General features: G+C 40.7%; 1 protein-coding gene across 1 annotated transcript; it reads left to right on the top strand.

Annotated features, from left to right (window-relative positions):
* The first annotated feature begins 5030 nt into the window (after window positions 1–5030).
* On the top strand, window positions 5031–14670 carry HYAL4 (hyaluronidase 4). Its single transcript, XM_062198484.1, has 3 exons — window positions 5031–5984; window positions 12640–12729; window positions 14269–14670. Exons 1-3 carry the CDS (start codon window positions 5031–5033, stop codon window positions 14668–14670), a joined length of 1446 nt encoding a protein of 481 aa, XP_062054468.1.
* The last annotated feature ends 4847 nt before the right edge of the window (window positions 14671–19517 follow it).

Raw genomic sequence — 19517 nt, 5'->3', positions numbered from 1 at the left:
TTGTGGGGAAGGAATGAGAGGAGAAATAGGAGCAAATAGGGTACAGAGGCTTCTTCATGGACTCTGCGCATAACCGACCTGCCTGCCTCAAGGCCACCACCCCTTGCTTCTCTCTCTCTCTCTCTCTCTCTCACTGTTGGGAGGAGGAGACAGCAGCCAGGTGAGGGTGTGTGGCCTCCTGGAGATAGGCCTCACCATCCTGTTGCTTCGTCCATTCTCTTGTAGTGGGATAAGATCAGACTGAGGGGTCAAAGTTAGCGGAGTAAAAGCCAAGCCTTCCTCACTGTGGCCCTTCCTTCCAGCACGGAGGGTCAGAAGAGGAAGCTGCTTCTTTTCACCTGTGCCTTTCACAGGTATGTCACTCTGAACACCTGTCTGGGGACCTGAAGTATATCTGAAGTATATACTGAAGTATATCTGCACTGAAGTTTACACCTTGAATCAGGGGAGCTGGTACTTCAAATGCATCTCCTGGTGAAAAAGAAAAATGGGTGATAAACTACAGGGGACAAGTCCAGGTTAAGTATCTGGAAAGCACTTCCTAAAATTCTACCAAAGACTCACAAGCCTTCCTGGGGAGATTATGAGAGAAGGAAGGGAGAAGAAACCAAAGGAAAGCTGTCATTGATTAGGGTTGAATGGCCCCTTTACCAGTTTCCTCCTTTTTTTTTTTAAAGACTTTATTTTTTATTTATTTGAGAGGTAGAGTTACAGACAAAGAGAGGGAGAAACAGAGAGAAAGGTCTTCCATATGCTGGTTCATTCCCCAGATGGCCGCAATGGCCAGAGCCGAGCCGATCTGAACCCAGGAGCCAGGAGCTTCTTCTGGGTCTCTCATACCGGTGCAGGTGTCCAGGCACTGAGGTCATCTACTGCTTTCCCAGGCCACAGCAGAAAGCTGGACCACAAATGGAGCAGATGGGACTTGAATGGGCGCCCATATGGGATGCTGACGCCGCAGGCAGAGGCTTAGCCCAGTACGCCACAGTGCAGGCCCCAGTTTCCTCTTAAGGTCCCAACTCAAAACTTCTCATTTGCTTCCCCTATTCCTTTCCTGAGTGTTTCCCACCTTACACTTTAGCTCTGACTCTGGTCATCTTTTTTAAGTTCCTGCTTTCTTAGGAGAGCTGCTTAGGACTGTATTGCATTCCTCTGGCCTGATTTCAGGCCCCTCCAGTCAGAACTTGCCAAACCAGTGTTTCTGCAGACTAATCTTCTCCCACGTAACTCATTACACTCTCCTTAGATCTCTGGTGGAGGAGGCAGATTTGAATCTTCTTAAAAAAGATTTTATTTATTTTATTCGAGAGATAAAGTTACAGAAAGAGAGAGGGAGAGAGAGGTCTTCCATCTGCTCGTCATTTCCCAAATGGCTGCAGTGGCCGGAGCTGGACTGTTCTAAAACCAGGAGCCAGAAGCTTCTTCTGGGTCTCCCACATGGGTGTAGAGGGCCAATACTTGGACAATCCTCTTCTGCTTTCCCTGGCCATAGCAGAGAGCTGGATTGGAAATGAAACAGCTGGGACTCGAACCAGTGCACATATGGGATGCTTGCACTGTAGGCAGTGGCTTTACTCTCCATGCCATAGCACCAGACCCTAGAATAGATTTTTTAAAAGACACATGCAAGAACTGAATTGTAAGATTAAAAAAAAATACACTGACCCCACTCCCATTAATGAACTCATGCAAATTCCTTCTTATTACCCTGAGGCAGTATGTAATAAAAAAAAAAATCCAAGAGAAGGATTAGTTTTGAGTAGTACAATTCTTTTTGTACTCATAAAATCTGATTCCCTTGAAAATATTCTTTTCTTCAAACTATAATTTAGACCTTCAGTATAATATATTTCATGTCACTAAGTGGGGGTAATCTTATTCATTTTTGTTTTGTGGAAGAGTAGCACAGATATTTAGTCAATGAACAAAAATATGCACTGCTGGGGAGTGGTTGCTTAGCCTGGTGTTTACAACATCCAAATCCCACATCAAAGTACCTGGGTCTGATTCCCAGCTCGGGCTCCAGACTCCAACTTCTTGCCAGTTTAGATTCTTGGAGGCAACAGAGATGGCTCAAGTATTTGGGTCCCTGCCATCTACATGGAAGACCCATGTTGAGTTCCTGACTCCCAGTTCTGGCCTCTGCCCAACACCAACCATTGTGGGGATTTGGGGAGTGAACCAACAGATAGGAATTCCATTCACTTACTTCTCTTCCTCTTAAATAAATTAAACAAAAATAAATTTTACAGAAAATTTCTACTTCTATGGCTCTTAAAAACTGATATTTTGGGGTCGGTGCTGTAGCGTAGCAGGTAAAACCGCCGACTGTGGTGTTGGCATCCCATATGGGTACCAGTTTGAGAGAATCGGCTGCTCCACTTTTTTTTTTTTTTTTTGACAGGCAGAGTTAGACAGTGAAAGAGAGACAGAGAGAAAAGTCTTCCTTTTCCGTGGGTTCACCCCCCAAATGGCCGCTACAGCCGGCACTGCGCCGACCCGAAGCCAGGAGCCAGATGCTTCCTCCTGGTCTCCCATGTGGGTGCAGGGCCCAAGCACTTGGGCCATCCTCCACTGCACTCCTGGGACATAGCAGAGAGCTGGACTGGAAGAAGAGCAACCAGGACAGAATCCGGCGCCCCAACAAGGACTAGAACCTGTGTGCCGAGCCAAGTGAGCCGCGGCACTGGCCAAGACTCTGCTACTCCACTTCTGATCCAGCTCTCTGCAATGGCCTGGGAAAGCAGTGGAAGATGTCCCAAGTCCTTGGGCCCCTGCATCTGCATGGGAGACCTGGAAGAAGCTTCAGGCTCCCTACTTTGGATCGGCCCAGCTCTGGCGGTTGAAGCCATTTGGGCAGTGAATCAGTAGATGGAAGACCTCTCTCTCTCTGCTTCTGCCTCTGTAACTCTGACTTTCAAGTAAAATAAATAAATGCTTGAAAAATAAAATAAAATAAATAAAAAAACCCTGATGTTTCCTTCAGGATCGCTTTCATGTCTTTCAATAAGGCTTTATAAATTACTTAAAATTTTTATGCAGTTACATATCCTCAGCCTGAGAAATGCTATAGGGTCAGGCCATTGATTCTTGGGGGTGTAAAGTCACAATGACCTATAAAGTGTAGTACACAGTGATGGATTTTGCAGGAGAAAATACACAGGAGCCTCTCTATCAGTCAGTTCTCAGTTCTAAACAACTGCAGCAAAACCTTGCTTACTTGAGCAGAACAATGCTATCCTAAAAGGACAATGTTGATCTTTACTTAATATATACTAAACTGATTTTCTGTATATAAAGAGAATTGAAAATGAATCTTGATGTGAATGGAAGGGGAGAGAGAGCGGGAAAGGGGAGGGTTGCAGGTGGGAGGAAAGTTATGGGGGGGGGAGCCATTGTAATCCATAAGCTGTACTTTGGAAATTTATATTCATTAAATAAAAGATTAAAAAAAATCCAAAAAAAAAAAAAAAGGACAATGTTGCCACTGCTAGTTAACACCACAGTCATCAGGTTCTCTATCCACCCCCCCCCCCCACAATGCTGCTGCTCCCAGGCACTGGAATTTCTGTTACCAATGGCAACACCACTTCTCAGACTCTTTAAATCCTGAGATATAAATTAAGAGTTTAGAGTAAGATGCATCTAACTGGCCTGGCCAAGGTCACAAACCAGCATACAAACTGTTAAGGAAGACTGGAAGAGCATCCAATTACTTTGGCTTATTTAGTGGAACATGGGATCTATCTCTCATCAATCCACCCAAGGTACAGAATTCATTACAGAGGAAAGGGGTCCGTACATGGGGCTCTCTGTCAAAGGACACACATCTATGGTACGCCCTAATCTATCTCTGCTAGACATAACCACAATGCATTTTTAAAATGATACTAAAGGATATAAAGGTTTGTGCTATCAAATCCTTCGATTAGTTGCTTAAAAAATTGTTTGGTAGGAGCTTTACCAATAACTCTCAAAGGAAATGTGACAAAGTAGTTGCTGTCCTGTTTCTCTTACCATCCAAGTGTCTACCCATCTTCGCATCTCACCTTGAAGATTTCATCTCTGCATCACTGCCTGCCACTTTCTCTTCCTATGCACTTCCTACCCCAGAGAAGTAATTTCTTGTGTAATAATACATTTCAATTATTACAATTTTAGGTTGCCTTACCTTCTGTGTAACATGATGTCAGACATGCCTGTTTATCTCCCTCGACCTTGGTTTGCTTATTTGTAAAATGGAAATGTTATCATAAACCTTAAACAATTATTAAAAAGACTAAATGAGACAAATATTTACAAAGCCCCTAAGCACCATGCCTGGTATTTGATAGTTTCCAAAATGATAAAGAATATTATTTTACACCTCTGTTTGATCATGAACTCCTTGAAGACAAAGACCACATCTTATGCACTTTGTATTTAGGACATGGGGTCTGGTGCTCCATGAATGTGAAATTGAAATGCTTGTCCCTGAATATTAGCTAGGTCACTACACTTGTTCTGTATCTCGATTTATTAGATGATCTCTTTGAGACATTTAAATGAAATGCACCTTAAAATATAAATATGTGATAATAATAATATCCAGTTTGATTTTTTTTTTTGACAGGCAGAGTTAGTGAGAGAGAGAGACAGAGAGAAAGGTCTTCCTTCCATTGGTTCACCCCCCAGATGGCCGCTACGGCTGGTGCACTGTGCCGATCTGAAGCCAGGAGCCAGGTGCTTCCTCCTGGTCTCCCATATGGGTGCAGTGCCCAAGCACTTGGGCCATCCTCCACTGCCTTCCCAGGCCACAGCAGAGAGCTGGAGTAGAAGAGGAGCAACCGGGACAGAATCCGGCACCCTGACTGGGACTAGAACCCGTGTGCTGGCGCTGCAGGCAGAGGATTAGCCTATTGAGCCGTGGCGCCGGCCCCCCCAGTTCGATATTTGAATCTTTTTTTGTCAAAATAACCACTAACAGGAAATTAAATTTCTCCACAGGTCATCTGTTAAAGTAGAAGATAACACAGGACTTTCATTTTAGGATGAAACTATTATCTGAAGGACAACTAAGGCTTTGTGTTGTTCAACCAATACATCTCACATCATGGCTGCTCATGCTTTTCATTCTGAAGTCAATCTCTTCTCTAAAACCTGCACGACTCCCAATCTACCAAAGGAAACCTTTTATTGCAGCTTGGAATGCTCCAACGGATCAATGTTTGATGAAATACAATTTAAAACTAAATTTGAAAATGTTTCAGGTGATTGGAAGCCCTTTGGCCAAGGCCAGGGGGCAGAATGTCACTATATTTTATGTCAACAGATTGGGATACTATCCTTGGTATACATCAGAAGGGGTCCCCATTAATGGAGGCCTCCCTCAGAACATAAGTTTGCAAGTCCATCTGGAAAAAGCTGATCAGGACATCAATTATTACATCCCTGCCAAGGACTTCAGTGGACTTGCTGTTATAGACTGGGAATACTGGCGACCACAGTGGGCCCGGAACTGGAACACAAAAGATGTCTACAGACAGAAGTCAAGAAAGCTTATTTCTGATACGCAAGCAAATGTATCAGTTACTGACATCGAATATTTAGCCAAGGCAACCTTTGAAGAAAGTGCAAAAGCTTTCATGAAGGAAACCATCAAGTTGGGAATTAAGAGCCGACCCAAGGGCCTTTGGGGTTATTATTTATACCCTGATTGCCATAATTATAATATTTATGCCCCAAACTATACTGGGTCATGCCCAGAAGAGGAAGTTTTGAGGAACAATGAGCTCTTGTGGCTCTGGAATAGCAGTGCTGCTTTATATCCGTCCATCGGCGTCAGGAAATCCCTTGGAGACAGTGAAAACATTTTGCGCTTTTCACAGTTTCGCGTGCACGAATCCTTGAGGGTCTCCACCATGACATCTCACAATTGCTCTCTGCCTGTATTTGTCTACACAAGGCTAGGATATAGAGACGAACCTTTATTTTTTCTTTCTAAGGTAAGAAACTCCTCGCTCACTGGGGCAGATTTCTTCCCTATCTCTAAAATATATATTTCTTTTTAAATTAAGCTCTTTAAAGAACTCCCAGGTAATGGTCTATCAGATAAAAGCTTAATTCTTGCTTGATGAGTATCCACTTAGACTTCATTTATACAAAGTGAATTTTTATTATCTTATTATTCTTTTAAGGTCAGAAGGAGTTAAAGTGCAATACCTGGAACTGCTATACTTCCTGTCCTGACTTTGAATATACCGCCTTACAACGGACTGTTTTGGAAGGTTATTGAAATGGTTGGCTGTGAACAGTTTATAAAGTCTGTAGGGATTTTTTTAAATGAAGTCCTTTACTCACACATCTAGTAGTAGAATTACTGACATTCTTGTTTCTGTCCCCACAATCTCAAATATCAAGGGAAGCAATGTTTTCTTTCAAATACATACTCCTTTATTTTTTAAAAAATACTTTATTTATTTTATTTGAGAGGCATAGTTACAAACAGAGAGAAGGAGAGGCACAGAGAGAGGTCTTCCATCCGCTGATTCACCCCTCAAATGGCTGCAGTGACCTGAGCTGGGCTGACCCAAAGCCTGAAGCCCAGTCTCCCATATGGGTTTAGGGGCCCCAGTATGTACTGCTTTCCCAGGTCATAGCAGAGAGCTAGACTGGAAGAGGAGCAGCTGGGACCGTAGCCCCATGGGATGCCTGCATTTCAGGAGAAGGCTTAGCCTACTACCTCACAGCAGCAGCCCATCAATTGCATAATCTTGGCTTTTAAAGAGCCTACGGGAGTACAACAATGTGAATATACATGACACTGCTAAATTGCACAAGGAAACTTCAAAAGGTTTGTGGAAAATGAAATTAAAAAAAATTAAATTAAAATAAAAAAAAAATAATACCAGTGGGTTAGTGTGTGGCTTAGCAGTTGAGTTTCCCTCATTCATATCAGAGTGCCTGAGTTTGTTCCCTGGCTCTAGCTCCTGACTTCAGCTTCCCGATAATGCTAAAATTATAAGACAGTTGCAAAAAGTAGATGAGCTTATGAATTCAGCCATCTTGCTTTCTCTTGCCTTTGTGACAGCAACGAATGGAAAACTGGTAACAGTTGTGTGTTTTTAAACTTAATACTTAAATCATTAGTACACCATTTTGTAGCCCAAGTTTAAACCTACAGATAGAAGTTCTGTTCTGTCTATTTTTACCTGTCTACAGGCAGCCAAAGACCTCATACAAACCAGGAGGTAATTTTTAAAATAGGTGAAAAGTGGCCGGAGCCGCGGCTCAGTAGGCTAATCCTCCGCCTTGTGGCGCCGGCACACCGGGTTCTAGTCCCGGTCGGGGCACCGATCTTGTCCCAGTTGCCCCTCTTCCAGGCCAGCTCTCTGCTGTGGCCAGGGAGTGCAGTGGAGGATGGCCCAAGTTCTTGGGCCCTGCACCCCATGGGAGACCAGGATAAGCCCTTGGCTCCTGCCATTGGAACAGTGTGGTGCGCCGGCAGCAGCGCGCCTACTGTGGCGGCCATTGGAGGGTGAACCAACGGCAAAAGGAAGACCTTTCTCTCTGTCTCCCTCTACTGTCCACTCTGCCTGTCCAAAAAAAAAAAAAAAAAAAAAGGTGAAAATAAATAATGCAAAAAACAGATGAATTTTTAGCTAGATTTTCCTTCCTCTTTCTCCTTTTTGCTAGTATAGACACTTAACTGGAAACCTCTAGGGAAAGCAGTTAGTAGTCTAGTGTTTGGAATTGTATATTTATATTTATAGTTTCTACTCTGAGAAAATTTGAGACTTGGTTAGGCCTTCATATCTGTGATGTAGTAGTGTTTTAAGATATTACTAGATACCAAGGGCTTAATATAGTTTAATGGAGATATTTCTTCTTTTTCCACCATTACAACTTTCAATTCACCAGCATGTGTTAAAATATAAAGGCGTTCTGAGTGTTGGTATCCTAATGAAGAGGCTTGGGAAACACCCAGGTGGGGACTCTACTGTGACTAGCAGGTATCTGTGGAGCATGGAGCGGGCAGTGGGGGGAGCTGTATTCATCAGAGAGAAGAGTGCCAATGTACAAAGCATAGTAAATGCTGTGTCTCAGACACCATGCACAAGATGGGGAAGGGAAAAAAGTCCACGGTGAGCTGACATTCATACTGCCCAGAAAAATCAGTGGTAAATAAAGTGATTAGTGAAGAATGACAATTAGTATGATCTGGAAGATTTTAAGAAGTTACCTAAATCTTCACAGAACAATCTCAATGCTGGAATTGAAATATAATACCACCTTCTTCTGTGAGAATTCTTTCCTATATTTGGCTCAAAAAATCTCTTTATTTAGTGATAAGAAATACACTTTTAGGAGAAACAATAAACTTTTAGGAACAAAATGTTCTTTTGTAGAGATTAGTTCAGATTACTGGTACATTTTGCATGTTCTGCAAACCTGGGGATGCCTATCTCTCTGGTAGCTTTTGCTTCAGATAAACTTCCATTCTCCCCCAGGAAAGAAGGAACAGTTTAGGTCTCACATTTTACCCCTTCTATCTTCTGAGCAGCAAGCTGTTTGCAAGATTTTAAGTCATCAGCATACTTACCACTGTATCCTATCCACCATAAAAATGTGATTGCAATTTGTAAAATACTTGATGGTCATTTATACCAAATTCAGATTACTGAGGACTTTTGTATTTGACTTTCCCAAAAATCTGCGCACTTTAGAATATACACTTAACATACAGTTAAGGTTAGAAAAAAACTTTACCAAAAAGTAGCAGATCTCTTAATCTTCCTGGACTTCAGTGTCTGAAATGGGTCAGTGTTACTTGCCTATTTACATCACAGAAACATTATGAATGTCAAATGAGAAAATGCATATGAAAATTGGAAGCACTAAAGAAGTTCACATGTATCTAAAGTTGAAGATGGGGTATCTAAGAATGGAATCGCAGGCAGCAACCATACTTGAGAGAATAATATGGAAGCAGTAACACCTGATTTCACACAGAAGGTTGCCTACACTACTTACATATAAATGTAACCTAGGTATAACTCGATATTATGCTTTAAAAATAACTGAAAGTGTTTCCATGGCTAATAGACTTTAAGATAATTATCCCTGTCATTAATGAATGTTCCCTCAGAGGGAGCTCATTCGTGATGCTCCAGCTCCCCATAGTGGGTATCTCACTTATGTGCACTTTGTTCAACATCTGGGACTGAAACTCCGGTGTGGGAAGAGTCTTGTGTGTATGTAGCCCTATCTCCCACTTCTGAAACTGTCATTCAATCTCCTTGATAATGGGCAGAGGCCAGGCAGCTCTGCACTCCTCTGGGCCCTGGGAGTCCACTTTCATTACGTCTGTATTCCTCTATTTCTCTTTTCATGTGATGTCATCCATATGGCTCATACTCTTCGGGGTACCACTCAGAGGCATTTGATCTGTGACTTCCCTTGTTGGTGGTATCCTGGCTGTTCTGCAGCCCAAACACAGTTGCTCTGTGACTTGGGTAGTATCCTGCTCTCTGCTCAGTGACTGTGAGCTAATTTGGGGAGAAATCTGCATTAATATCTATTATAGCCTCCTCTCCCTTCAAACATGTACCTGAAGACTTGCCATCTTACATCAGTTCCAATAAACCATCTCACAATGACATGGAAAGACCCACTGGAATGAAACTAGCATCACCCTCAGAAGGTGTGGATGTCACTACAAACATCTGTAAGCTCCTAAACTTATTGAATACAGTTCAATAGCTTATAAACAGAAAATACAAATGTTTTGTGTTCCTCCTCTTTTGATGACAATGCTTCCACCCAAAGGAAGGCAGCTGAGGATTTCTGCCCTTCAGACCACAACATGCGACTATCTCATTTCCTTCCAAGGAAGTTTTGAAGTGGTGGAATATGTCTTTGTGGAAAGGGGTAGAGGACATGGACCAGGAGCATCTGCAGTCCAGAAGCTGCATGGATGGCTCCTCTTCCATCTCACTCATCACACCACTCATAATTTTAAAAATACTTTTGCCTACACTTTTTTATTTGAGTCTCCCAAAAGTCTGCCTCCTTGGTCAGAACAGTCAGCTCTGATCCGTTCTACAGGTACTGTGGTCATGGGGATGGGAATGGATGTGAATCTGAAAAGGAAATTACCTTAAACTAAAGTTTTTTTCCTTTTCAAAAATTATAAGAAAATTGCCCAGGAGGACAAAAAAAAAAAAAAGCTGGAATCTTATAATCTTTAAGTGTCAGATTATAGATTTCTCTCTCAAGTATTGACATTAATATAAGTGGCAAAGGAAAAGTATAGTGTAAGGTTCTCCTTTTATTTTTCACCAAATCACTCAATACACTTACTAGCACATAACTGTTGCAAATTCATCTTTGAAGTAAAAAGTGAATACTTAGTATTCTAAAGAGTGAAATATAGATTCAACTCTTAGTTTCTCCCTGAAATGCCCTAGAACATGTTAAATTTTAAAAAAATATTTATTTGTTTGAAAGGTAGAGCCATGGGGATGGGAAGGAGAAAGGAGAGGGAGAGAGAAAGAGAGAAATAGACAGAGAGGGAAAGAGAGAGAGAGATTATAACTGTTCGTTCACATTCCAAATGCCCATAACAGCTATGTCTGGCTCCATCTGGGTCTTCTGCATGGGTGGCAGGGGCCTCAGTATTTGGGACATCTACTGCCTTCCCAGACACATAGGGAGCTGGATCAGAGGCAGAGGAGCTGGGACTTGAACTGGCACTCTAACATGGGACGCCCGCATTGCAGGTGGTGGCTTAACACACTGTGCCACAACAACAACCGCATGTTAAGTTTTTTTAAAAAATTTTATGTAAGGTACACAAATTTCTTATATGTCCTATATATATATTCAGGAACATAATGATCCTTCCTACCCTCCCTCCCACCCTCTACCCTTCCTCTTCCTCCCTCTCCTATTCCCATTCTTAATTTTTATGAAGATCAATTTTCAGTTAACATTATACTCATAAAATTAACCCTACCCTATGTAAAGAGTTCAATAAATAGTATGAAGAAAAAAACACCGTTCCTTAACTGTCGAGACAAGAACTGTTAAAAATAATTGAATTTCAAAATGTCAATTTTACTCCTATAGATTATCTTTTAGCTTCTCTATCACTTACCATAGATCAGGGAAAATGTATAGTATTTGTCTATGTGACTTTATTTCATTAAGTATAATGATTTCCAGTTGCAACTGTTTTGTTGCAAATGACAGGATTTCATTTTTTAAATTTTTTTCCACTTTTATTTAATAAATATAAATTTCCAAAGTACAACTTTTGGACTATAGCGGATTTTCCTACATAACCTCCCTCCCACCCACAACCATCCCATCTCCCACTCTCTCTCACATCCCATTCTTCATCAAGATTCATTTTGAGGAGAGAACTTCCACTTTGACTATGGCCTTGTCTAAATAAGATCGGAGTTGGTGAACTCAAGAGGCTTCCATAGCCTTGGCAGTGCATGATGAGAGCCTTGGGCGATTACTGATGTTATAAATAAGAGTGCTAATTGTTAAGTCAACAGGAGTCACTGTACACCTACTCCCCATGTAGGATCTCTGTCCTTAATGTGTTGTACTATGTGAATTAATGGTAAAACTACTATTCAAACAGTACTCTATGCTTTGTGTGTCTGTGTGAGTGCAGTCTGTTGAAATCTTTACTTAGTACATACTAAGTTGATCTTCTGTATATAAAGATAATTGAAAATGAATCTTGATGAAGGATTTCATTTTTTTTACCACTGTGTAGTATTCCACAGTGTATATGTATACCATAATTTCTTATCCAATCTTTAGTTGATGGACATCTGAGTTCATTCCATATTTAGCTATTGTGAATTCTGCTGAAATAAACATGGGGGTGCAGGTCATTCTTTCATATGCTGATTTCATTTCCTTCCCTATATTAATTTTTAAACACTAAAACAATAAATCTTTCAGATTATAAAACAAAAATTCCTCCTGCTGAAATCTTTTCATCTATCTTAACCTGGAAAAATCCAGGTGCCTTTACTGTGAATGGATGACTCACAAATAAAGTCCATGAAGTCAGGCACTTTGAAATTAAACACATATAATGCCAGGGATTAAGTACACAGCCTGGACCAAATCAGCAAGCTCTTAACATTGCTTCTTTGCCTGGCCTTGAGAATGAAGTAATAGGAACCTGAGTAACTAAGGAGGCGAAGTTCCACTGGGGTATGTCACAAAATGGGAAGGATTCTGCTTAAGAGGATTGCATTTGGAGAAAGAAAATGCTTGGACTCTGTTTCTGGATCATATATTGAGGTTGGATTCTAGGTATATGCCCCTAGTCAACTTCATTTAAGCAAATTTTTTATGACTACCCTCAGGCTAATTGCCTTCAAATAATTTCTCCCATGGCGAACTGTGTTTTTCCTTAAACATGTTTATATGAATTTGCTTCTGCTTTGGAAGATGATTTTGAACATTGGTTCACTGAGCATTTGTGTTTCTGTGAGAAGTGGAGAATAGTCTCTCAGAATACAGGAGCCCAGGTCCTGCCCTGCTTCAATGAACTCAGTCTCTAATCTCAATTTCTGGTGGATTGCCCTATAGCCAAAGTCATGATGAACTCTATTCTTTTCTGTCTAGCAAGACCTAATCAGTACCATAGGAGAAAGTGCTGCATTGGGAGCTGCAGGCATTGTTATCTGGGGAGACATGAATTTGACTTCATCTAAGGTAAGTCCATACTTCGATGGCATATTCCACATTTTTTAGAGTATTTACTCTGCTTTCCTGCACAGCTCATTTCAATAAAGCTCTCATGGCCCACACTGTAAACCAGCTTTATAACAAAAGTCCATATCAGTGCCCAATACATACAATGAGTCAGTAAACATTATTAACTTGTGAAAATAACAATCATAACATGGACACTTGTTGACTATTTACTATCTAGCTAAGAACTTTTGTTTTGGATTTGCCCACTTACTGATCATATGAGATAGTGGCCATCCTCATTTACAGATGAGGAAACAAGAGTGGAAACCTGACCAGTGCAATATCTAGTTAGTAGTGGAACTGGCGTTAAGCGCAGACCATTCGACCCTGGAACCCATATGCTCAACCACTACATTAAATGCACTTTATTCTACTTTGAGAAGTAGTATCAGATAATAACTTTTTAATCTTCATATTGAAGTTATTTTTTCTACAGCGATATCAGCTGAAAATTAATAGTATTTAAAATAAGATTTATGTATCTCTTCATATTTCTCCCAGCTGAGAAAAATCTTCTGAGTTTTCCCCAATCCACATTAATCACAATCTCTTCTGTGTTTCCCTGTGTCATTAGTTTATATCTTTATAGTGTCACATATTTTGACTTGAATTATAATACTTGCATCCTGAAGACATTTTGTTAAATTAAATTTTTTATAAGGCCAGGATGATGATATTATTTTTAGACTCTGTAGACTCAATTTGCTGTTATTGAGATTATATTTCATGGAAATATTTATGACTATGACCACCTATGAGGATTAGATGCAAATGGAGTGGAGCAATTCTTGACTCCAGGTGTGAAATTCCACTGTAGCTGCCATGTGAGTCCTGAGAAGAGCTCCATCAGGGGGCTATATGCACAGCTTGGTGGCCTCTGTTTAAAACTTGTAATAGGAATCACACACATATAAATGACCTAGTTAGCCTGCTGACTTGCCTATATTTGAATTGTATATGGACATTAGAACCCAGATCAAACAATGTCTGAACAGAATTAATGAGAAAACCCACAGTTTGACATCCAAAAAGAATTGAGTGAAATATGATGATTTAGGTTCTAACACAATCATGAAAGGCATCCTGTCACTGAATGGTAGTCCAGGTGTAAAAGCTCTGGTACAAATCCGAATTTGAGTTTGTTACTTTACTTCTTTTTTTTCACACCCATTATCTTGTACATTAGAAGGAGGAAAAAAGGATATAAACTGGAGGAAGGCAAGGTCTCATATGCTAACTCTGGGGCCCATTTGCAAGTTCAGTTTCTTAGCCCACCTGTAACATACTTTTCCCATCTACAGACCCTTAGACCTGTCCCCTTACTCATATGGGACCCTTGTGTTATAGAGCCTAGGAGTCTCAGAGTTCACCAACTGGCACTAAACCATAAGGTTCAAGGTTTCAGTCAAGTGCAAAGAACTGCCTTGTGGGCCTAGAAGCTCTGATTGTATCAATACCAGGAAAAACACTAAAACCCGTTTGCTTCTACATTTCTAGGGCAACTGTACAAAGGTGAAGCAGTTTGTGAGCTCTGATTTAGGGAGCTACATTGTCAACGTGACCAGAGCCGCTGAGGTGTGCAGCCTTCACCTCTGCAGGAATAATGGGAGGTGCATAAGGAAGATGTGGAGAGCACCTGATTATCTCCACCTGAATCCTGCAAGTTTCCACATCGAGGCCTCTGAGGACGGAGAATTCATTGTGAAAGGCAAAGTATCTGATACAGACCTGGCAGTGATGGCTGAGAAGTTTTCCTGTCATTGTTATCAGGGATACGAAGGGGCTGATTGCAGAGAAATGAAGACAGCAGATGGCTGCTCTGGGGTTTCCTCTTTCTCTGGCTCACTAATAACGCTGCACTTTCTGGTTTTAGCAGGTTATCAGAGCATTCAGTTGTGAGATAATTGAGTTTAAAGGCAATTGTGTGGCCTCCAGTATCATCACTTAAGGAAAAGACAAAACTCAAGACATTTCCTTTCTCCTGTGAACTCCACTGAGAGGTATTACAAGGAGACATTATGTATGCCACTTAAAATAAACAGAAACATATTACTTTATTTCTCAACAATTTGGCTACAAACCACATCCAGGAGTACAAATCAATGCACTTTTCTTCAGTATTGGAATGTATAAGTTGTATTTAAACTAAATCTAATGTGTTTTAATATTTTCATTAATGTACATATGTGAACATGTATATATACATAGTAAAATATTGATGTCAAAGACTGGTTTTTCAGCTACCAGTTTATCTTGGGACAGGTTACTAAGTAGTCATTTGATCCAACAGAAGGCATCACTGCAAGGCATGAGCTGGTCAACTCGTCCAATTGCAAAATTTCTATTTCAGCCTCAGGCTCCCTCTAGGTATCTGCTTTCACCTAATCTCTGCTTACAAAACTACTCCTGACATAGCTGCTCCCAAGAGGGCAGGCACTGAGACAAGGAAGCTGTTCCCAACTCATTGCAAAGACATCTATTCAAATAAAGTGGCTCCCTCACTACCACAAGTCTTTCCCTCGCAGGACCCTGGCAGTCTGAATACTGTAGAAGCTTTTGGGCCAAGATCCATGATTCCCTAGGCTCACGCTGCTGTAGCTCTGGAAGCTGGAGCCATGTTCAAAAATTTCAGGTTTTTTTTGCAAGAAAAAAATCATAATTAAAGACAAGATTTAGCAAATAACATTTAAGGCACCCAGAAATGTTGTTGAAAAGGGGGCCTATGAGAAATATTAGATATTTTTGCACCTTCTCTCCCACCTACATATGAGTTTTGAGTAATGTTTTAGTGAAATTTGGACCTAATTTGAATCATGGTTGTATGACTCTGCACAAGTTATGTTTCTCATTTTGTCATTTGAAATTTGGTAATAAGATTCCTACCTCAATGAGTTATTTTAAAAATAAATGGAATAATATATCCCTTGCATACTTTAGCTCTTAATACATAAGGCTGATCCTCAATCATCTCTTCGTCACCAAAGTAATCGAACAGCTCAGGCTAATGTGGGTTCTAGGGCTATTTCCTCTTCCTGTTGCTATGTTGTATTTATATTCACTCATGCACTATGTTGGTTTCCTGAGAGGCACACCCAGTGGAGAAGATTTCCTCCCCTTGGAGCTTATCTTACCGGAAGAGAGACTCAAGAAACACGTGATGTTGTTTAAGAAGGAATGCTAATTGATCCTCCTCCCTTTCCACCTCTTATGTGTGTCTTTTGGTGACACATTTCCAGTTTTTAACTCTGGGGTGTTCTTTTCAACTCTGGATCCCTCTTAGCAGAGGTTACTGACATTGTTCAATCTATTTTTTAATATAAAACACAAATAAAACAAAACACTTTTATAATATCAGGAATGAAAGCATTACGTAGATTAGCTTTTTTAAAAATTAAATTTATTTTCATGTCGAAGATATGACTACAGTATAAAACTTTGTAAAGTGTAAAAATAATAAGTGAAATCACCAATAGTCACTCTAACATACTGGTAATTTCTGGCAAATTTTTTCTAACTTTTCTTCTATAGACTTTTTTTTTACATCATTGTAATAATAACACTTGCAAATATTTGAATCTTGCATTTTCACTTAAATATATAAGTAATTTCCATAGTATTTTTTAATCCTCATAGATATAAATTTTTTTTCTCTTTTTTAATTTTTTTAAATTTATTTTTATTTTTATTTTTATTTTTGACAGGCAGAGTGGACAGTGAGAGAGAGACAGAGAGAAAGGTCCTCCTTTTGCTGTTGGTTCACCCTCCAATGGCCGCCGCGGTAGGCGCGCTGCGGCAGGCGCACCGCGCCGATCCGATGGCAGGAGCCAGGTGCTTCTCCTGGTCTCCCATGGGGTGCAGGACCCAAGCACTTGGGCCATCCTCCACTGCACTCCCGGGCCACAGCAGAGAGCTGGCCTGGAAGAGGGGCAACTGGAACAGAATCCGACGCCCCGACCGGGACTAGAACCTGGGGTGCTGAAGCCGCAAGGCGGAGGATTAGCCCAGTGAGCCGCGGCGCCAGCCCATAGATATAATTTTAAACCTATTTTTAAGACCACATAAAAATCTACCAACTAGATGTTGAACACTTAAACAATTTTCCCTGAGTTTTAACTCTTAAATTCAAGCTTTTGCTATTTGGTCACCTCATCAGAGAAGACTTTCCAGACTTCCTCCTAATTTATTCATTTACCTATTAATCAATTCATCCATTCATTAATTTATTGAGTATTACTTTTTATCAGGTACTGTATAGGGTTTGGAATACAAACTGGAGCAAAACAGACAAAAAGAGATTTGCCTTCTTGGAACTCATGTTCTGGTTGGGGGAGACAGATATTAAACACACAGATAAGCAATTTGTATGACCTATTAGGAGGGGAAAGAAAGTACCACAGAGAGCAGAGAGGTGGAGAGGGTGTGTGCCACGTGTTGGGGCTCACGTAGGAGACAGAGTTAACCCAAGGAATCCTCAGGGGAAGCAAATTTCAGGCAGATGAATCACCTGCTACACATTTCGTAGAAAACCTGGTGTATTCGAGGAGCTAAGAGGTCACTGTGTCTGGGATAATTCCCTCCACCACCAACATCCCTTGTGTATTCTTTGGTCTATAGTATCTAGCACCATTTGACATAAAACATGTTATGTATTTATTTTCTGTCCTCCTTCACTAGATTGTAAAATAAGAAAAGGAGGACTTTGTTTTGTTCACTGACAGAACACTACTTGCTGCAGTGCTTGGCATATGGTAGGTGTGTAACAAGTATTGTTAAACGAAAGAATCAGTGAGTGACTCAGAAACTTGGACCAGTGGAATCCATGAATATGTTATAAAGATTTTGTTTTTATTGTGCATATTGAGTTATGGTAAGGTCATCTTCAAGAGTTATTATTTTGTTCTTACCCTAGCACAATAGTCTATGACATCACATAGTGCAATTCCCATGTAAACAGCTGAGGCCTGTCGAGAATAAGTCATTTGGCAAACTCAAACAATCAGTAGGTGAAAGAGCCCAATCTGGAATCCCAGTTGCCAAATTGGAAACATCATCATTTTGTCTTCCTCTTTTTGTAATTGAATTCAAATACATTCTTTCTGGCTTTGACCATGAATTTATTAATGCATTTTAAATTTTTCTTAGTTTGGGCTGCTACTACTGGTTATGTTCAATCACTCTCTGGTTCTTCCAGCTGTCAATTTAATTTGGCTCACTGTTCCTGTAGGAAATCCTCCTTCTAAACTGTTTAGGCTTTTTTTTTTTTTTTTTTTTTGACAGGCAGAGTGGACAGTGAGAGAGAGACAGAGAAAGGTCTTCCTTTTGCTGTTGGTTCACCCTCCAATGGCCGCCGTGGTAGCGCGCTGCGGCCGGCGCACCGCGCTGATCTGATAGCAGGAGCCAGGTGCTTCTCCTGGTCTCCCATGGGGTGCAGGGCCCAAGCACTTGGGCCATCCTCCACTGCACTCCCTGGCCACAGCAGAGAGCTGGCCTGGAAGAGGGGCAACCGGGACAGGATCGGTGCCCCGACCGGGACTAGAACCCGGTGTGCTGGGGCCGCAAGGCGGAGGATTAGCCTAGTGAGCCGCAGCGCCGGCCCTGCTTAGGCTTTTTATAATCATACTAACTTTCTCATGTGGGAGCAGTAAGATAATCAACTTCTCTAATCTCTGGTGTTCTTTACATAAAGCAGATAATAATGGTATCTTTTGTCCTCTTAAACAAGTTTAATAATATACATGATGTAATAGCATTAAAAACTGGCACATATGAGTAAAAAACCCCTAGCAAATGCAGCTATTATTGTTAGGTATTTTTTTTTTTTGACAGGCAGAGTGGACAGTGAGAGAGAGAGACAGAGAGAAAGGTCTTCCTTTTACTGTTGGTTCACCCTCCAATGGCCGCCGTGGCCAGCGCGCTGTGGCTGGCGCATTGTGCTGATCCAAAGCCAGGAGCCAGGTGCTTCTCCTGGTCTCCCATGGGGTGCAGGGCTCAAGCACTTGGGCCATCCTCCACTGCACTCCCAGGCCATAGCAGAGAGCTGGCCTGGAAGAGGGGCAACTGGAACAGAATCCGACGCCCCGACCGGGACTAGAACCTGGGGTGCTGAAGCCGCAAGGCGGAGGATTAGCCTATTGAGCAGCGACGCCGGCTTCAATTGTTAGGTACTTTAAATATTGGTCCTCATAAGAGCTGTGACAAATAATATTACTTCTATTGTGAAATGGAAGACATTACATATAACTCAGAGTAGTGAAATGGCCTAGTTAATATGACAAAGAAGTACTGATGACCTGAACCTTCTCTTTTGAATCTTAATCTAGTTATCTTTTCATCAGAGCTCAGTAGGAACAACAACCAAAAAAAACTTACTTGTATTTATTTCTTCTTTACTAATTTTCAGAGAAATATAACTCAAGGAACTCTACATGGCAAATAACATGGATTGATAAACAAATGAAAAGTAATGAAAAATTTCATATGTATGTCAACATGAATATTGTTCAGTTAATTATAATGTGTATGTACAATGGGATAACATGCAATTTTCAAAAAGAAGAAAGAATGATATTTATATGTCAAAAGATATCTAAAGTAAATTGTCTTATTTAGAATTTGTTTTGACTGTTTTCTAATCATATTGAGGGAAACTTGTGATATGATACACTAGAAGTATATTTTCCATCACATTTTACTTATTTATTTTGATTTTTTATTTGAAAGATTGAGAGAAAAAGAAATTTTTCACC

This window comes from Lepus europaeus, chromosome 1, assembly GCF_033115175.1.
Source record: "Lepus europaeus isolate LE1 chromosome 1, mLepTim1.pri, whole genome shotgun sequence".
In the NCBI taxonomy this organism is placed as follows: domain Eukaryota; kingdom Metazoa; phylum Chordata; class Mammalia; order Lagomorpha; family Leporidae; genus Lepus; species Lepus europaeus.
This window is presented reverse-complemented; position numbering and strand designations above follow the sequence as displayed.

Bases quoted from the DNA above. Each gene is read 5' to 3' on its own strand.
- HYAL4 (XM_062198484.1), top strand. From the start codon at position 5,031: ATGAAACTATTATCTGAAGGACAACTAAGGCTTTGTGTTGTTCAACCA. The intron at 5,985-12,639 runs GTAAGAAACTCC...TTTTCTGTCTAG, and splicing joins CTTTATTTTTTCTTTCTAAG to CAAGACCTAATCAGTACCAT. The intron at 12,730-14,268 runs GTAAGTCCATAC...CTACATTTCTAG, and splicing joins TGAATTTGACTTCATCTAAG to GGCAACTGTACAAAGGTGAA.